This window comes from Carcharodon carcharias, chromosome 12, assembly GCF_017639515.1.
Source record: "Carcharodon carcharias isolate sCarCar2 chromosome 12, sCarCar2.pri, whole genome shotgun sequence".
NCBI lineage: Eukaryota > Metazoa > Chordata > Chondrichthyes > Lamniformes > Lamnidae > Carcharodon > Carcharodon carcharias.
This window is the reverse complement of record NC_054478.1, coordinates 14,126,953-14,141,313: the sequence shown is the minus strand read 5'-3', so window position 1 is coordinate 14,141,313 and position 14,361 is coordinate 14,126,953. Positions and strand designations below refer to the sequence as shown.

The 14,361-nt window shown below is 51.9% G+C and overlaps 2 protein-coding genes across 5 annotated transcripts in view; one reads left to right on the top strand and one right to left on the bottom strand.

The window, feature by feature from the left end:
• Positions 1–1,387, bottom strand: part of LOC121285151 (angio-associated, migratory cell protein) — a 33,855-nt gene extending 32,468 nt beyond the window's left edge. For 3 of the 4 annotated variants that reach the window (XM_041201392.1, XM_041201396.1, XM_041201395.1), the window contains exon 1: positions 851–1,086. In XM_041201392.1, the coding sequence (XP_041057326.1) occupies positions 851–956 (106 nt within the window). In that variant the 5' untranslated portion in view covers positions 957–1,086. Of the gene's footprint in view, positions 1–850; positions 1,087–1,343 lie in introns of those variants that run through there. The other variant, XM_041201393.1, reaches the window with a different exon arrangement.
• si:ch73-71c20.5 (DUF4748 domain-containing protein) lies at positions 1,150–7,888 on the top strand. Its single transcript, XM_041201397.1, has 3 exons — positions 1,150–1,464; positions 4,201–4,399; positions 7,270–7,888. The coding sequence occupies exons 1-3, from the start codon at positions 1,431–1,433 to the stop codon at positions 7,409–7,411; spliced, it is 375 nt and encodes a 124-aa protein (XP_041057331.1). The 5' UTR covers positions 1,150–1,430; the 3' UTR covers positions 7,412–7,888.
• The last annotated feature ends 6,473 nt before the right edge of the window (positions 7,889–14,361 follow it).

Here is a 14,361-nt window from a genome sequence, read left to right as displayed (position 1 = left end):
TGATTAAAAAAGGTCAAAGCAAGTCAGTGTGCCCGATTCACATCTCAACACATCACACACTCCACATCAGTCCTCTCTAGGAATTATACAGGTTTGGGGGGGATGGGGGGGGGGGCGCGGCAGGAGATGGTTGGGTTTTCCTTTGTTCTGCCAGCAATCCTGCCCCCCCATTATCAATGGACTGCCCATATCCATGCCCCTCCCCCACCCACACCCCGATCCATGCCCCACCCACACCAGCCCCCCCGGATCCATGCCCCGCCCCCCACAATCCCCCCGGATCCATGCCCCCCACCCCAGATCCATGCCCCACCCCCCCCACACCGCCCCCCCACCACGTATCCATGCCCCACCCCCCCCACACCACCCCCGCCCCCTGATCCATGCCCCGCCCCCGCACCCCCCCCACGGATCCATGCCCCGCCCCCGCACCCACCCCCCCCACGGATCCATGCCCCGCCCCCGCACCCCCCCCCCACAGATCCATGCCCCGCACCCGCACCCCCCCCCCCACGGATCCATGCCCCTGCCCCCCCCAACGGATCCATGCCCCTCCCCCCCCAATGGATCCATGCCCCTCCCCCCAATGGATCCATGCCCCTCCCCCCCCAATGGATCCATGCCCCTCCCCCCCAATGGATCCATGCCCCTCCCCCCCAATGTATCCATGCCCCTCCCCCCCAATGGATCCATGCCCCACCCCTTCCCCGATCCATGCCCCTCCCCCCCCACCAACTGATCCATGCCCCGCCCCCTTCCCCGTATCCATGCTCCTCCCCCACGGAGCCATGCCATGCCTGCCGCCCCCCACCCCCCCCCTCACCCCCCAGGATCCATGCCCCTCCCCCACCTTCTTCTTTCTCCGCCGTCTCCTGGTTCGGGTTCAGTTCGATCACTTCCACAATCTCCTCGCCTTCGTGCAATTCCAGCTGGGGCCTCAGCTCCTGATCCGCCATCCTCTCTCCGGCCCCTGGTTTGTACTAACTAGCTACACCAACTAACTGACTTAACTCGGTTTCGTTAACCAGGCCCACTTCACGCAAGTGCCTGGCCAAGGCCGAACCTCCCGCCCTTACCGGAAACAGGCCCCTGATTGACGGCCAGATAAGCCAATTCAGAGCAAAGCGCTGACCTCGCACACCAGCAATGAGGCGGGACGTCCGGGTCAGTGACGTCACTACCGCACAGATCTCTGGGTGTTGTAGTGCCACACCGCCCGGAAAGATCTACCTCACTCCGACGATCTCCGAGAGGCACGTCCTGCTCCCGGATCACTCCTGCCTGCGGTTCTCCTGGAGACAAAAAAACAGATACCGCCTCATCAACCATTTTGAACTGTTTACCAATTGCCGTTCCCGTCAGCTCCGCGAGGCTGTGCACGCGCATGCGCTGGAGTGAGGGACTGCTGCATTCTGGGACAGTGGAGGACCATGATGGCGGTCGGCTGGAGGTCTTGGGGCAGAGGTAAATCCTGACCATCCTATACTGACTTTTAGAGCAAGGAGGCTCCCGAAGGAAACAGCGTGGATTCATTTTAGGACAAAGGAGATTGAAGGGAGTGAAAATCGATAACATTGGAAATATCAGCAGCATCCGTGAGGGGAAAGAGCAAATGGAGCATTAGTTTAACATCTCATCCGAAAGACAGCATCTATGACAGTGCGGCTCTCCCACAGCACCCACCCTCCCACAGTGCGGCTCTCCCACAGCACCCACCCTCCCACAGTGCGGCTCTCCCACAGCACCCACCCTCCCACAGTGCGGCTCTCCCACAGCACCCACCCTCCCACAGTGCGGCTCTCCCACAGCACCCACCCTCCCACAGTGCGGCTCTCCCACAGCACCCACCCTCCCACAGTGCGGCTCTCCCACAGCACCCACCCTCCCACAGTGCGGCTCTCCCACAGCACCCACCCTCCCACAGTGCGGCTCTCCCACAGCACCCACCCTCCCACAGTGCGGCTCTCCCACAGCACCCACCCTCCCACAGTGCGGCTCTCCCACAGCACCCACCCTCCCACAGTGCGGCTCTCCCACAGCACCCACCCTCCCACAGTGCGGCTCTCCCACAGCACCCACCCTCCCACAGTGCGGCTCTCCCACAGCACCCACCCTCCCACAGTGCGGCTCTCCCACAGCACCCACCCTCCCACAGTGCGGCTCTCCCACAGCACCCACCCTCCCACAGTGCGGCTCTCCCTCGGTGCCCAACCTCCCACAGCGCGGCTCTCCCTCGGCGCTCAACTTCCCGCCCTCTGTCAGCGCGGCTCTCCCTCAGCACCCACCCTCCCACAGCGCGGCTCTCCCTCGGCGCCCACTCTCCCTCGGCACCCAGCCTCCCACAGCACCCACCCTCCCTCGGCGCACCCTTTCCGTCAGCGCGGCTCTCCCTCGGCACCCAGCCTCCGACGGCGCGGCTCTCCCTCGGCACCCAGCCTCCGACGGCGCGGCACTCCCTCGGCACCCAGCCTCCGACGGCGCGGCACTCCCTCGGCACCCAGCCTCCGACGGCGCGGCTCTCCCTCGGCACCCAGCCTCCGACAGCGCGGCACTCCCTCGGCACCCAGCCTTCGACAGCGCGGCTCTCCCTCGGCACCCCCCTCCATCAGCATGGCACTCCCTCGGCACCCACGCTCCCTCGACACCCACCCTCCCTCGGCACCCACGCTCCCACAGCGCGGCTCTCCCTCGGCGCCCCCCTTCCGTCAGCGCGACTCTCCCTCGGCACCCAGCCTCTGACAGCGCGGCACCCCCCCTCCATCAGCATGGCACTCCCTCGGCACCCGCCCTCCGTCAGCGCGGCACCCCCCCTCCATCAGCATGGCACTCCCTTGGCACCCACCCTCCGACAGCGTGGCGCTCCCTCGGTACTGCAGTATAAGCCTTGATTTTATGTGCTGAAGCCGTGTGTTAATTCCAATAATTGTAAGTTGAGGAAGAATGAGTCTGAAGCTGGCCTGCACCTTAAAACAAGTTTACTTCAAAAAAAGCCAAGTCACAGACTCTCCCAGACCTCCACAGTGAACTGGTTTTTATGCTGTTGCAGTGATTCCCTAATCCCTCCCCAAGTTGGGACAGCTATGCTTAAGTAAACTTAAAGCATGCATTTTATTGCAACACAAATTCAACATTAACGGCCTGGAGGGGGACTTGGTTCCAAAATCTCGTGACTTAGAGGTAAGAGTGGTACCAACTGAGCCACCGCTGCACCATGTCTCCTGATAGAGATGTACATTATTATGCAGATCTGATGAAAGGTCATCGATTTGAAATGTTAGTTCTGTTTCTCTCCCCTCAGATGCTGCCAGACCTACTGAGTACTTCCAGCATTTTGTTTTTAATTTTGTATAAGATTATGACAGGTTTAGATAAGGTAGACAAAGAAAAGCTGTTCCCCTTAGCTGATGATACAAGGACTAGGGGAGACAGATTTAAGGTTTTAGGTCAGGCATACGGTGGGGGGGGGTATGAGGATGAATGTTTTTTGCGCAACGAGTGGTCATAACCTGCAACTCTCTGCCCACGAGGGTGATGAAAGCGGAGACAATTATTTCAGAAGAAAATTGGCTGGGCATTTGAAGGAAATAAGTTGGCAGAGTTGCAGGAATTGAGTGGGGCTGACTGGATTGCTCTGCAGAGAGCTGGCAGGGACATTGATGGCTGAATGGCCTCCTTCTGTACCGTAAATGATTCTATAAAATTCTTTCAGGCAATAAGATTTTATGGATTGGAGAGCTGACATGATGAATGTAGAATGTTAAGGAGCGGAATGATTGATCAGAATCCAGATCCCCTGTGTGTCTCACTGGAACAGGTTAATATGTTCCCATCACACACAAACTCTCGGTAGGGATAGAGCAGTTGGATTCACTGCTCCTGAGAACTATCCAGTGACGACAGTGAGAGTGTCTAAGAGAGTGAGGGAATTTCAATTGTGTGTCCTTGGTTGTGGCCCCACAGTTGAATAGCCAGCTAAGTATCACTGTGGAGGTGCACACCTGAATACTGGCTGGCGGGTCTGCTGGTTCTCTGAGGTTGTAATCCAGTACAGAGTTGGTAGGGGAGGAGGGGGAGAGAGAGAGTGACACTGGTGACCGATTGCATCAGTGTCTCATGTCAAGAGGGGTTGTTGCCTGTGACGAGCTCTCTCATCGTTCACCTTTCTGCTGTGACCACATCCCGTTTTGCTTTTTCCCGCAGGGTTTTGGCGCTGCTGCCTGGCTAAGCTGGCAGACCGGGGCCCCGCTAATGTCCTGCCAGTCGTACCACACAACATTAAATCCGTCCGCTGTAACCACAACAACAGACCAGGATTACGATCAGAAGACAATCCACGGCGCCCAGAGTACATTCCACAACGGAAGGCCAAGAATCCGATGGGAAAGATTGGCCTGGCCTGGTAAGAATGGGAATAAAGTTGGCACCAGAGGAGGAGAGACCAGCTCTGATCATCTGTGATCTGAAAACACTGATGTCCGGTTTGCTGGGTGTTGCACTGACTGGGACGGACTCTGTTATTTACTCATAGATTGAATTAGTTAATCCAAACCAAGGCAACATTAAAAGCATTACACTTACCCTCAGTATCACAGACTAAAGGAGGGGAATAATCCACTACGAGGCAGATCCCTGATGACTGTGGCTGCAAGATTTACATCGGGGGGATATTGAGTCAGTGGGAGGTATTCATTGAAACTTCGAGCGCATCGGCCTTTGCTAGATCTTTGAAAGAGGATCTGTCTTCACAAACGAGGGAAATGGTACAGATATTACTATTAATAAGTGTGAAGTATTGGATGTGTAGTGATAGAGGAAGTATTAAGGGGTTTAGCATCTTTGAAAGTGGATAAATCCCCAATCCTGGATGAAGTGTATCCCAGGCTGCTGAGGGAAGCACGGGAAGAGATAGCGGAGACTCTGACCGTCGTTTTCTAATCCTCTCTGGCTACAGTTGCCAGAGAACTGGGGGACAGTCAACATTGTACCATTGTTTAAAAAGGGAGGAAGGGGTAGGCTGAGCGATGGTGGGAAAATTATTGGAAAATATTCTGAGGGACAGGATAAATCACTAGTTAAAAAGACACATTAATCAGTTAACGTGGATTTGCTAAGGGAAGGTTATATCTGGCTAACTTGATTAACAGTTTGAGGAGTTAACAAGATTGAAAATATATCACCGTTCCTTCACTGTCGCTGGGTCAAAATCCTGGAACTCCCTCCTTAACTGCACAATGGGTGCACCTACACCACATGGACTGCAGCGGTTCAAGAAGGCAGCTCACCACCACCTTCTCAATTAGGGATGGGCAATAAATGCTGAGACAGAAACACCCACATCCCATAAAATAATAAAGAAAAAGATGAGGAAAGTGGGTTTGAAGTTGTTTGTGTGGATTTTAGTAAGGCTTTTAACACAGTCCCACATGGCAGACTGGATATGAAATTCAAATCTCAGGTGATGAAAGACAAAGTGCCAAATTGGCTCAAAACTGACAAATGTGGCAGAAAGCAAAGGGTAATTGCTATTCGATGTTTTTGTGACTGGAGGGGTTAGTCAGTGACACAGTGACAGGACTGCACTATCGAGGTCAGACAGTGACAGGGCCGCACTATCGAGGGGTCACTCAGTGACACAGAGACAGGGCCGCACTATTGAGGGGTCAGTCAGTGACACAGAGACAGGGCTGCACTATCGAGGGGTCAGTCAGTGACACAGTGACAGGGCCGCACTGTCGAGGGGTCAGTCAGTGACAGGGCAGCACTATCGAGTGGTCAGTCAGTGACACAGTGACAGGACTGCACTATCGAGGGGTCAGTCAGTGACAGGGCTGCACTATCGAGTGGTCAGTCAGTGACACAGAGACAGGGCTGCACTATTGAGGGGTCAGTCAGTGACACAGTGACAGGGCTGCACTATCGAGGGGTCAGTCAGTGACAGGGCTGCACTATCGAGTGGTCAGTCAGTGACACAGTGACAGGGCTGCACTATCGAGGGGTCAGTCAGTGACAGGACTGCACTATCGAGGGGTCAGTCAGTGACAGGACTGCACTATCGAGGGGTCAGTCAGTGACACAGTGACAGGGCTGGACTATCGAGGGGTCAGTCAGTGACACAGTGACAGGGCCGCACTATCGAGGGGTCAGTCAGTGACACAGTGACAGGGCCGCACTATCGAGGGGTCAGTCAGTGACACAGAGACAGGGCTGCACTATCGAGGGGTCAGTCAGTGACACAGAGACAGGACTGCACTATCGAGGGGTCAGTCAGTGACAGGACTGCACTATCGAGGGGTCAGTCAGTGACAGGGCTGCACTATCGAGGGGTCAGTCAGTGACACAGAGACAGGGCTGCACTATCGAGGGGTCAGTCAGTGACACAGTGACAGGGCTGCACTATCGAGGGGTCAGTCAGTCAGTGACACAGTGACAGGGCCGGACTATCGAGGGGTCAGTCAGTCAGTGACACAGTGACAGGGCCGGACTATCGAGGGGTCAGTCAGTGACACAGTGACAGGGCCGGACTATCGAGGGGTCAGTCAGTGACACAGAGACAGGGCTGCACTATCGAGGGGTCAGTCAGTGACACAGAGACAGGACTGCACTATCGAGGGGTCAGTCAGTGACACAGAGACAGGGCTGCACTATCGAGGGGTCAGTCAGTCAGTGACACAGTGACAGGACTGCACTATTGAGGGGTCAGTCAGTGACAGGGCTGGACTATCGAGGGGTCAGTCAGTGACAGACAGGGCTGGACTATCGAGGGGTCAGTCAGTCAGTGACACAGTGACAGGGCTGGACTATCGATGGGTCAGTCAGTGACACAGAGACAGGGCTGCACTATCGAGGGGTCAGTCAGTCAGTGACACAGTGACAGGACTGCACTATCGAGGTCAGTCAGTGACAGGGCTGCACTATCGAGGGGTCAGTCAGTCACACAGTGACAGGGCCGCACTATCGAGGGGTCAGTCAGTGACAGGGCCGCACTATCGAGGGGTCAGTCAGTGACACAGTGACAGGGCCGCACTATCGAGGGGTCAGTCAGTGACAGGGCCGCACTATCGAGGGGTCAGTCAGTGACGGTCGCACTACTGAGGGCTCAGTCAGTCACCCAGCAACAAGGCTGCACTGTCGAGGGATCTGTCACTGATAGTCTATCGAGGCTTCACTATTTGATGTAACCGTATTTGCTTGGGTTTAATTTTGTCTCCATCTGTACTGCAGACAAGTTCCAGTAAATCCTCACCATTCCCCTGGTCATGTTTCCTGCAGGTTAATCGGTTTACCATCTGGAATCATCACCTTCCTTCTCGCCAAACGAGAGGTGGACAAGAATCGTCTGAAGCAGCTGAAGATCAGACAGAGGATGAAGAATGCCAACGAGGGAGATTACCAGAGTGATCGCTACCAGTGAGATCTGGAGGAGTGCAAGGAGCTGATCATAACCTCGCGATGCGTGGTTGACAGACTGTTAAACCCCATATGACACTCGAAAGCCCCGGAACATTGTATTCCCCAATGATCACTCTCTGGGAGTGCTTCAACCCCTCAGTCTCTCTCCACCATCTAACCTGATGTTTCCCAATGGACAACTGAGCTGCTGTGTTTTTTTTTGGAGGAACTAAATCAATGAACCATCAGCTTGTGCCTTTGTTTTTCCGGGTGTCTATTCCACATCCTGAGAATGCGCCTGGAATGGGAGGTTGGGAAGGGGGGCGGAGTGAGGGAGTGAGACTTTGTGCCTCTCTATACAGTCTGTCAGAACATCTGATTTCTGTATAATTGCACAAGACGAGAGGTCTGTTTATTTGGTGATTGTACATTGCCTGTACTGTCTCAGACTTCACTTGGTTTTACAAAAGTATAAATATAATAAAAGTATCGTCTATGATTTGATTCACATTCATAGTTCCCTCACTACTCATGTCACAGTTTTTGTGTAACAGCTTTTTATTTATTTTTTCACGGGATGTGGGGCTTCGGTGGCTGGACCAGCATCCACTGCCCATCCCCAATTGCCCCTGAGAAGGTGGTGGTGAGCCGCCCCCCCAAACTGCCGCAGTCCATGCGGTGCAGGCACACCCACAGCGCCGCCAGGGAGGGCGTTCCAGGACCCTGATACAGCGACAGCGAAGGAATGGTGATACACCTCCAAGTCGGGATGGTGAGTAACCCGGAAGGGAACCTGAGGCGGTGGCTTTACCCATGTGTCTGCTGCTCCTGTCCTTCCAGGCGGCTGTGGTCGTGGGTCCGGAAGGCGCTGTCAAAGGAGCCCCGGTGAGCCCCCACAGTGCACCCTGCAGATAGCACACACACCGCTGCCACTGTGCGTCAGTACTAGAGGGAGTGGATGTTGCAAGTAGCGGATTGGATGCCAAGCAAGTGGCTGCTTTGTCCTGGATGGTATCAAGCTTCTTGGGTGTTGTTGGAACTGTACTTGTCCAGGCAAGTGGGGAGTATTCCAACAAACTCTTGACTTGTGCCTTGTAGATGGTGGACAAGCTTCAGGGAGTCAGGAGGTGAGTTAGTCTCTGCAAAATTCCCAAACTCTTACATGCTTTTGTAGCCACAGTATTTTTATGGCTGGTCCAGTTCAGTTTCTGGTCAATGGTAACCCCAGGATATTGATAGTGAGGGATTCAGTAATGGTAATGCCATTGAACATCAAAGGGTGATGGTTGGATTCTCTTTTGTTGAAGATGGGCATTGCCTGACACTTCTGTGGTGTGAATGTTACTTGTTGGTTATCAGCCCAAGCCTGGATATTGTCAGGTCTTGCTGCATTTGGAATATGATTGCTTCAGTATCTGAGGAGTCCCGAATGGTGCTGAACATTGTGCAATCATCAGCGAATATCCCCACTTCTGATCTTATGACGGAAGGAAGGTCATTGATGAAGCAGCTGAAGATGTCTGGGCCGAGGACACTACCCTGAGGAACTCCTGCAGTGGTGTCCTAGGATTGAGATGATTATCTCCAACAACCACAACCATCTTCCTTGGTGACTCCAACCAGCAGAGAATTTTCCTGATTCCCATCGACTCCAGTTTTACTAGGGCTCCTTGATGCCATATTTGGTCAAATGCATCCTTGATGTCAAGGGCAGTCACTCTCACCTCACCTCGGGAGTTCAGCTCTCTTGTCCATGTTTGAACCAAGGCTGTAATGAGGTCAGGAGCCGAGTGGCCCTGGTGGAACCCAAACTGGGCATCAGTGAGCAGGTCATTGCTGGATAAAGCACTGTTGATGACCCCTTCCATCACTTTACTGATGATTGAGAGTGGATTGATGGGGTGGCAATTAGATTTGGGTTTTTTTTTGTGTGTTCAGGACATACCTGGGCAATTTTCCACATTGCCAGGTAGATGCCAGTGTTCTAGATGTACTCGAACAGCTTGGCTAGGGGCGCAGCAAGTTCAGGAGCACAAGTCTTCAGTACTGTTGCCAGAATATTGTCAGGGCCCATAGCCTTTGCAGTATCCAGTGCCTTCAGCCGTTTCTTGATACCACGAGGAGTGAATTGAATTGGCTGAAGACTGGCATCCGTGATGCTGGGGACCTCTGGAGGAGGCCAAGATGGATCATCCACTCGGCATGACAGGCTGAAGATTGTTGCAAGTGCTTCAGTCTTGTTTTTTGTACTGAAATGCTGGGCTGTCCCATCATTGAGGATGGGATATTTCTGGCACCCCATCCATCAGTGGCTGCAATGTGAACTATCTATAAGATGCATTGCGGCAACTCGCCAATGCTCCTTCAGCAGCACTGTCCAAGACCATCACACCTTTTATAGAAAAATTAGATAAACATTTTAAAAAGAGGAAGGTACACGGCTACAAGGAGATAGAGTGGGGCAGTGGTACAAGTTTGGGATTGATAGCTATGGGGAGACAGCAGGGCGGGGAGATTAGTTTGAGATTGATACAGAGCTGTGGGGAGAGCACGGGGTGGGGGATTAGTTTCGAGTTGTTTTACTGTCAGATTGGGACAAATGGCATGTAAACTATGATCCTGGAGATGTTAAAAGTTCATTAACCATTGGCAGATGATACTGAGCTACAATCAGACAGTGGCCCAGAGCAGTGTCAGAATTGAACTTCCTGTTCTTTTGGATAATTCAGACCATTGCACCTAGCATTTACCTTCAGAATAAGAAACAGCAACTCGTATCTTCAGCCCATCTAATTGAGTCCAGTAAGGGTTGTGGTTCTTGACAAGAACTGACAAGTCCAGAGATCATGAGTTCAGGTTCTCCAAGGCAAGTTGGGTAAAGGAGTTTAATAAATTGAACACTGGGAAGAGTGGGAATAAAAAGCCAGGAGATTGCTGTAAAACAACCCGGCCTGTATGACAAATGCTCTTAATTGGCCCTAGCAAATCAGACACAAGATAGAACGACGGCTGCTATGTGATCTTGAGTCAGTTAACCCAGGGCCTCTATAACATCCAGTCACATAGTCTGTTCCCTCATTTATACCTTAGAGTACAGCTCAGCCCGCTCTAAAAGCCTAACGCCCACCGAATCCCGCTCCCCTGTGCTCACTGACCTCCACTGGCTCCCAATCCAGCAAAACCTTGCTTTAAAATATTCGTTTTCAAATCCCTTTATGGCTTTGTCCCTCCCTATCCCTGTAACCTCCTCCAGCCCCTACACCCCTCCCTATCCCTGTAACCTCCTCCAGCCCCTACAATCCTATCCCTGTAACCTCCTCCAACACCTACAACTAAGATAAAAGCAAAAAACTGCGGATACTGGAAATCGAAAACAAAAATAAAAATACCTGGAAAAACTAAGCAGGTCTGGCAGCATCTGCGGAGAGGAACACAGTTAACGTTTCGAATCCGCATGACTCTACAACAGTACTAAGGAAAGATAGAAAAGAGGTGAAATATAAGCTGGTTTAAGGGGTGGGGGGGAGGTGGTGTTGGGACAAGAGAGCTGGATAGAGGGCCAGAGATAGGTGGAGATAACCAAAAGATGTCACAGACAAGACTCAGTTTCATACCCTTACACCCTCATCTCAATGAATTTCGGGCTCGGCACGATGCTGAACTCTCCTTCCGCCGTCTTCGTCTCCGTGCTCACTTCTTTGGGCAGGAGTCCTCTCCCTGTTCAACGGATCCTTTTACCCACCTCCAATATTCTCTCTCCACCTGGACCCCTCCCTCTGAATTCTTACCTTCTCTTGATCTTTTCATTGAGAACTGTCGGTGCGACATTAGTTGTCTCAATTTCTCTGCTCCTCTCACTCATTCTAATCTCTCTCTCTCTGAACTTACTGCACTCCGTTCTCTCAGGTCCAACCCTGACATTGTCATCAAACCCGCTGACAAGGGTGGTGCTGTTGTTGTCTGGCGCACTGACCTCTACCTCGCGGAGGCTGAGCGTCAACTCGCAGACACTTCCTCCTACCCCTCTCTGGACCATGACCCCACCACTGAACGTCAAGCCATTGTTTCCAGGACTATTACTACTGACCTCATCTCCTCTGGAGATCTTCCTTCCACAGCTTCCAACCTGATAGTCGCCCAACCTCGAACAGCCCCCTTCTACCTCCTACCCAAAATCCACAAACAGGACTGTCCCGGTGGACCGATCGTATCAGCCTGTTCCTACCCCATGGAACTCATTACTCGCTATCTTGACTCCATTCTCTGTCCCCTTGTCCAGTCCCTTACCACCTACATCCGTGATTCCTCTGACACCCTACATCATATCAACAATTTCCCTGGCCCCAACCGCTTCCTCTTCACCATGGACGTCCAATCCCTCTACACCTCCATCCCCCACCAGGATAGTCTGGTGGCTCTCCACTTCTTCCTCAAACAGAGGCCCGAACAATCCCCATCCACCGCTACTCTCCTCCGTCTGGCTGAACTTGTTCTCACACTGAACAATTTCTCCTTCAACTCCTCTCACTTCCTCCAAATAAAATGTGTGGCTATGGGTACCCACATGGGCCCCAGCTACGCCTGTCTCTTTATGGGGTATGTGGAACATTCCTTGTTCCAGTCCTACTCCGGCCCCCTTCCACAACTCTTTCTCCGGTACATCGATGATTACTTCGGTGCTGCTTCATGCTCTCGTCTGGACCTGGAAAATTTTATTAATTTTGCTTCCAATTTCCACCCCCCAATCATTTTCACGTGGTCTATCTCTGACACTTCCCTTCTCTTCCTTGACCTCTCTGTCTCAATTTCTGGTGATAGACTGTCCACCAATATCCATTACAAGCCTACCGACTCCCACAGCTTGACCCCCTGGTCCACTCCTCCATCACCCCCTACACCTCAACCCCCTCCCACAGCACCTTCCCATGCAACCGCAGAAGGTGCAACACCTGCCCCTTTACTTCCTCTCTCCTCACTGTCCAAGGGCCTAAACACTCATTTTAAGTGAAGCAGCATTTCACCTGTACTTCCCTCAATTTAGTCTACTGCATTTGTTGCTCCCAATGGGGTCTCCTCTACATTGGAGAGACCAAACGCAAACTGGGTGACTGCTTTGCAGAACACCTTCGGTCTGTCCGCAAGCATGACCCAGACTTCCCTGTCGCTTGCCATTTTAACACTCCACCCTGCTCTCTTGCCCACATGTCTGTCCTTGGCCTGCTGCAATGTTCCAGTGAAACTCAACGCAAACTGGAGGAACAGCACCTCATCTTCCGACTAGGCAATTTACAGCCTTCCGGACTGAATATTGAGTTCAACAACTTCAGATCATGAACTCTCTTCTCTATCCCCATCCCCGTTCTGATTTATCCCCTCCTTTTTGTTTTTTCCAATAATTTATATAGATTTTTCTTTTCCCACCTATTTCCATTATTTTTAAATGTATTTCCATCCATTGTTTTATCTCTACCTTTTAGCCTTTTCCGATTCCTTCACCCCACCCCACCCCCACTAGGGCTATCTGTACCTTGCTCATCCTGCTTTCTACCCTTAATTAGCACATTCCTTAGATAATATCACCACCTTCAACACCTCTTTGTCCTTTTGTCTGTGACATCTTTTGGGTATCTCCACCTATCACTGGTCCTCTATCCAGCTCTACCTGTCCCACCCACCCCCCTTAAACCAGCTTAGATTTCACCCCTTTTCTATTTTTCCTTAGTTCTGTTGAAGAGTCATGCAGACTCGAAACGTTAACTGTTTCCCTCTCCGCAGATGCTGCCAGACCTGCTGAGTTTTTCCAGGTATTTTTGTTTTTGTTTCCAACCCCTCCACCCCTCCCTATCTCCATAACTTGCTCTGAGATCTCTGCACTCCTTTCATTCTAACCTCTCTCACACCCCTGATTTTAATTGCTCTGCCCTCTTTATGGATACAAGTTGTGCCTGTCTCAAACTCTTCATAACACTATAGCCAAACATTTTATTTTCTGAAACATTATTCTTAATGGATCAACACTAACTGCTCCCAAGTCAGCTGAGGGAATTTGTATCACAGCTTGACAGTTCGCTCACTGAAATACTCTTTCCTCATATTTGGACAAGCCTGGAGGAAGCAGGACAAACTTAGACCTCTGAAATAAAAACAAAAAACTGCGGATGCTGGAAATCCAAAACAAAAACAGAATTACCTGGAAAAACTCAGCAGGTCTGGCAGCATCGGCGGAGAAGAATTGTTGTTCCACCTTGTTCCAGTGAAGCCCAACGCAAACTGGAGGAACAGCACCTCATCTTCCGACTAGGCACTTTACAGCCTTCCGGACTGAATATTGAGTTCAACAACTTTAGATCTTGAACTCCCTCCTCCATCCCCACCCCCTTTCTGTTTCTTCCCCCTTTTGTTTTTTCCAAAATTTATATAGATTTTTCTTTTCCCACCTATTTCCATTATTTTTAAATCTTTTATGCCCCCCACTAGAGCTGTACCTTGAGTGCCGTACTATCCATTCTTAATTAGCACATTCGTTTAGATAATATCACCGACTTCAACACCTCTGTGTTCTTTTGTTCTTTTGTCTGTGACATCTTTCGATGATCTGCTCCTATCACTGCTTGCTTGTCCCTACAACAACACCCCCCCCTCCACTTCTCCCCACCACCACCCCCCCCCCCCAAAACCAGCTTATATTTCACCCCTCCCCTTTGATTCACCCAGTTCTGTTGAAGGGTCATGAGGACTCGAAACGTCAACTCTTTTCTTCTCCGCTGATGCTGCCAGACCTGCTGCGTTTTTCCAGGTAATTCTGTTTTTGTTTTAAACTTCTGAAACATGTGCCACACAAACCTTTTCAAGGCAGTGACCAGCACTGACCAAGCGTGGATTCAATGAACCAAGTGGCCTCCCACTGGACTGTTATGACTGTATGATGCCCCAGTTGCCTTCACAAGGGTCAAGAGGTTACAGCTAAGCTGG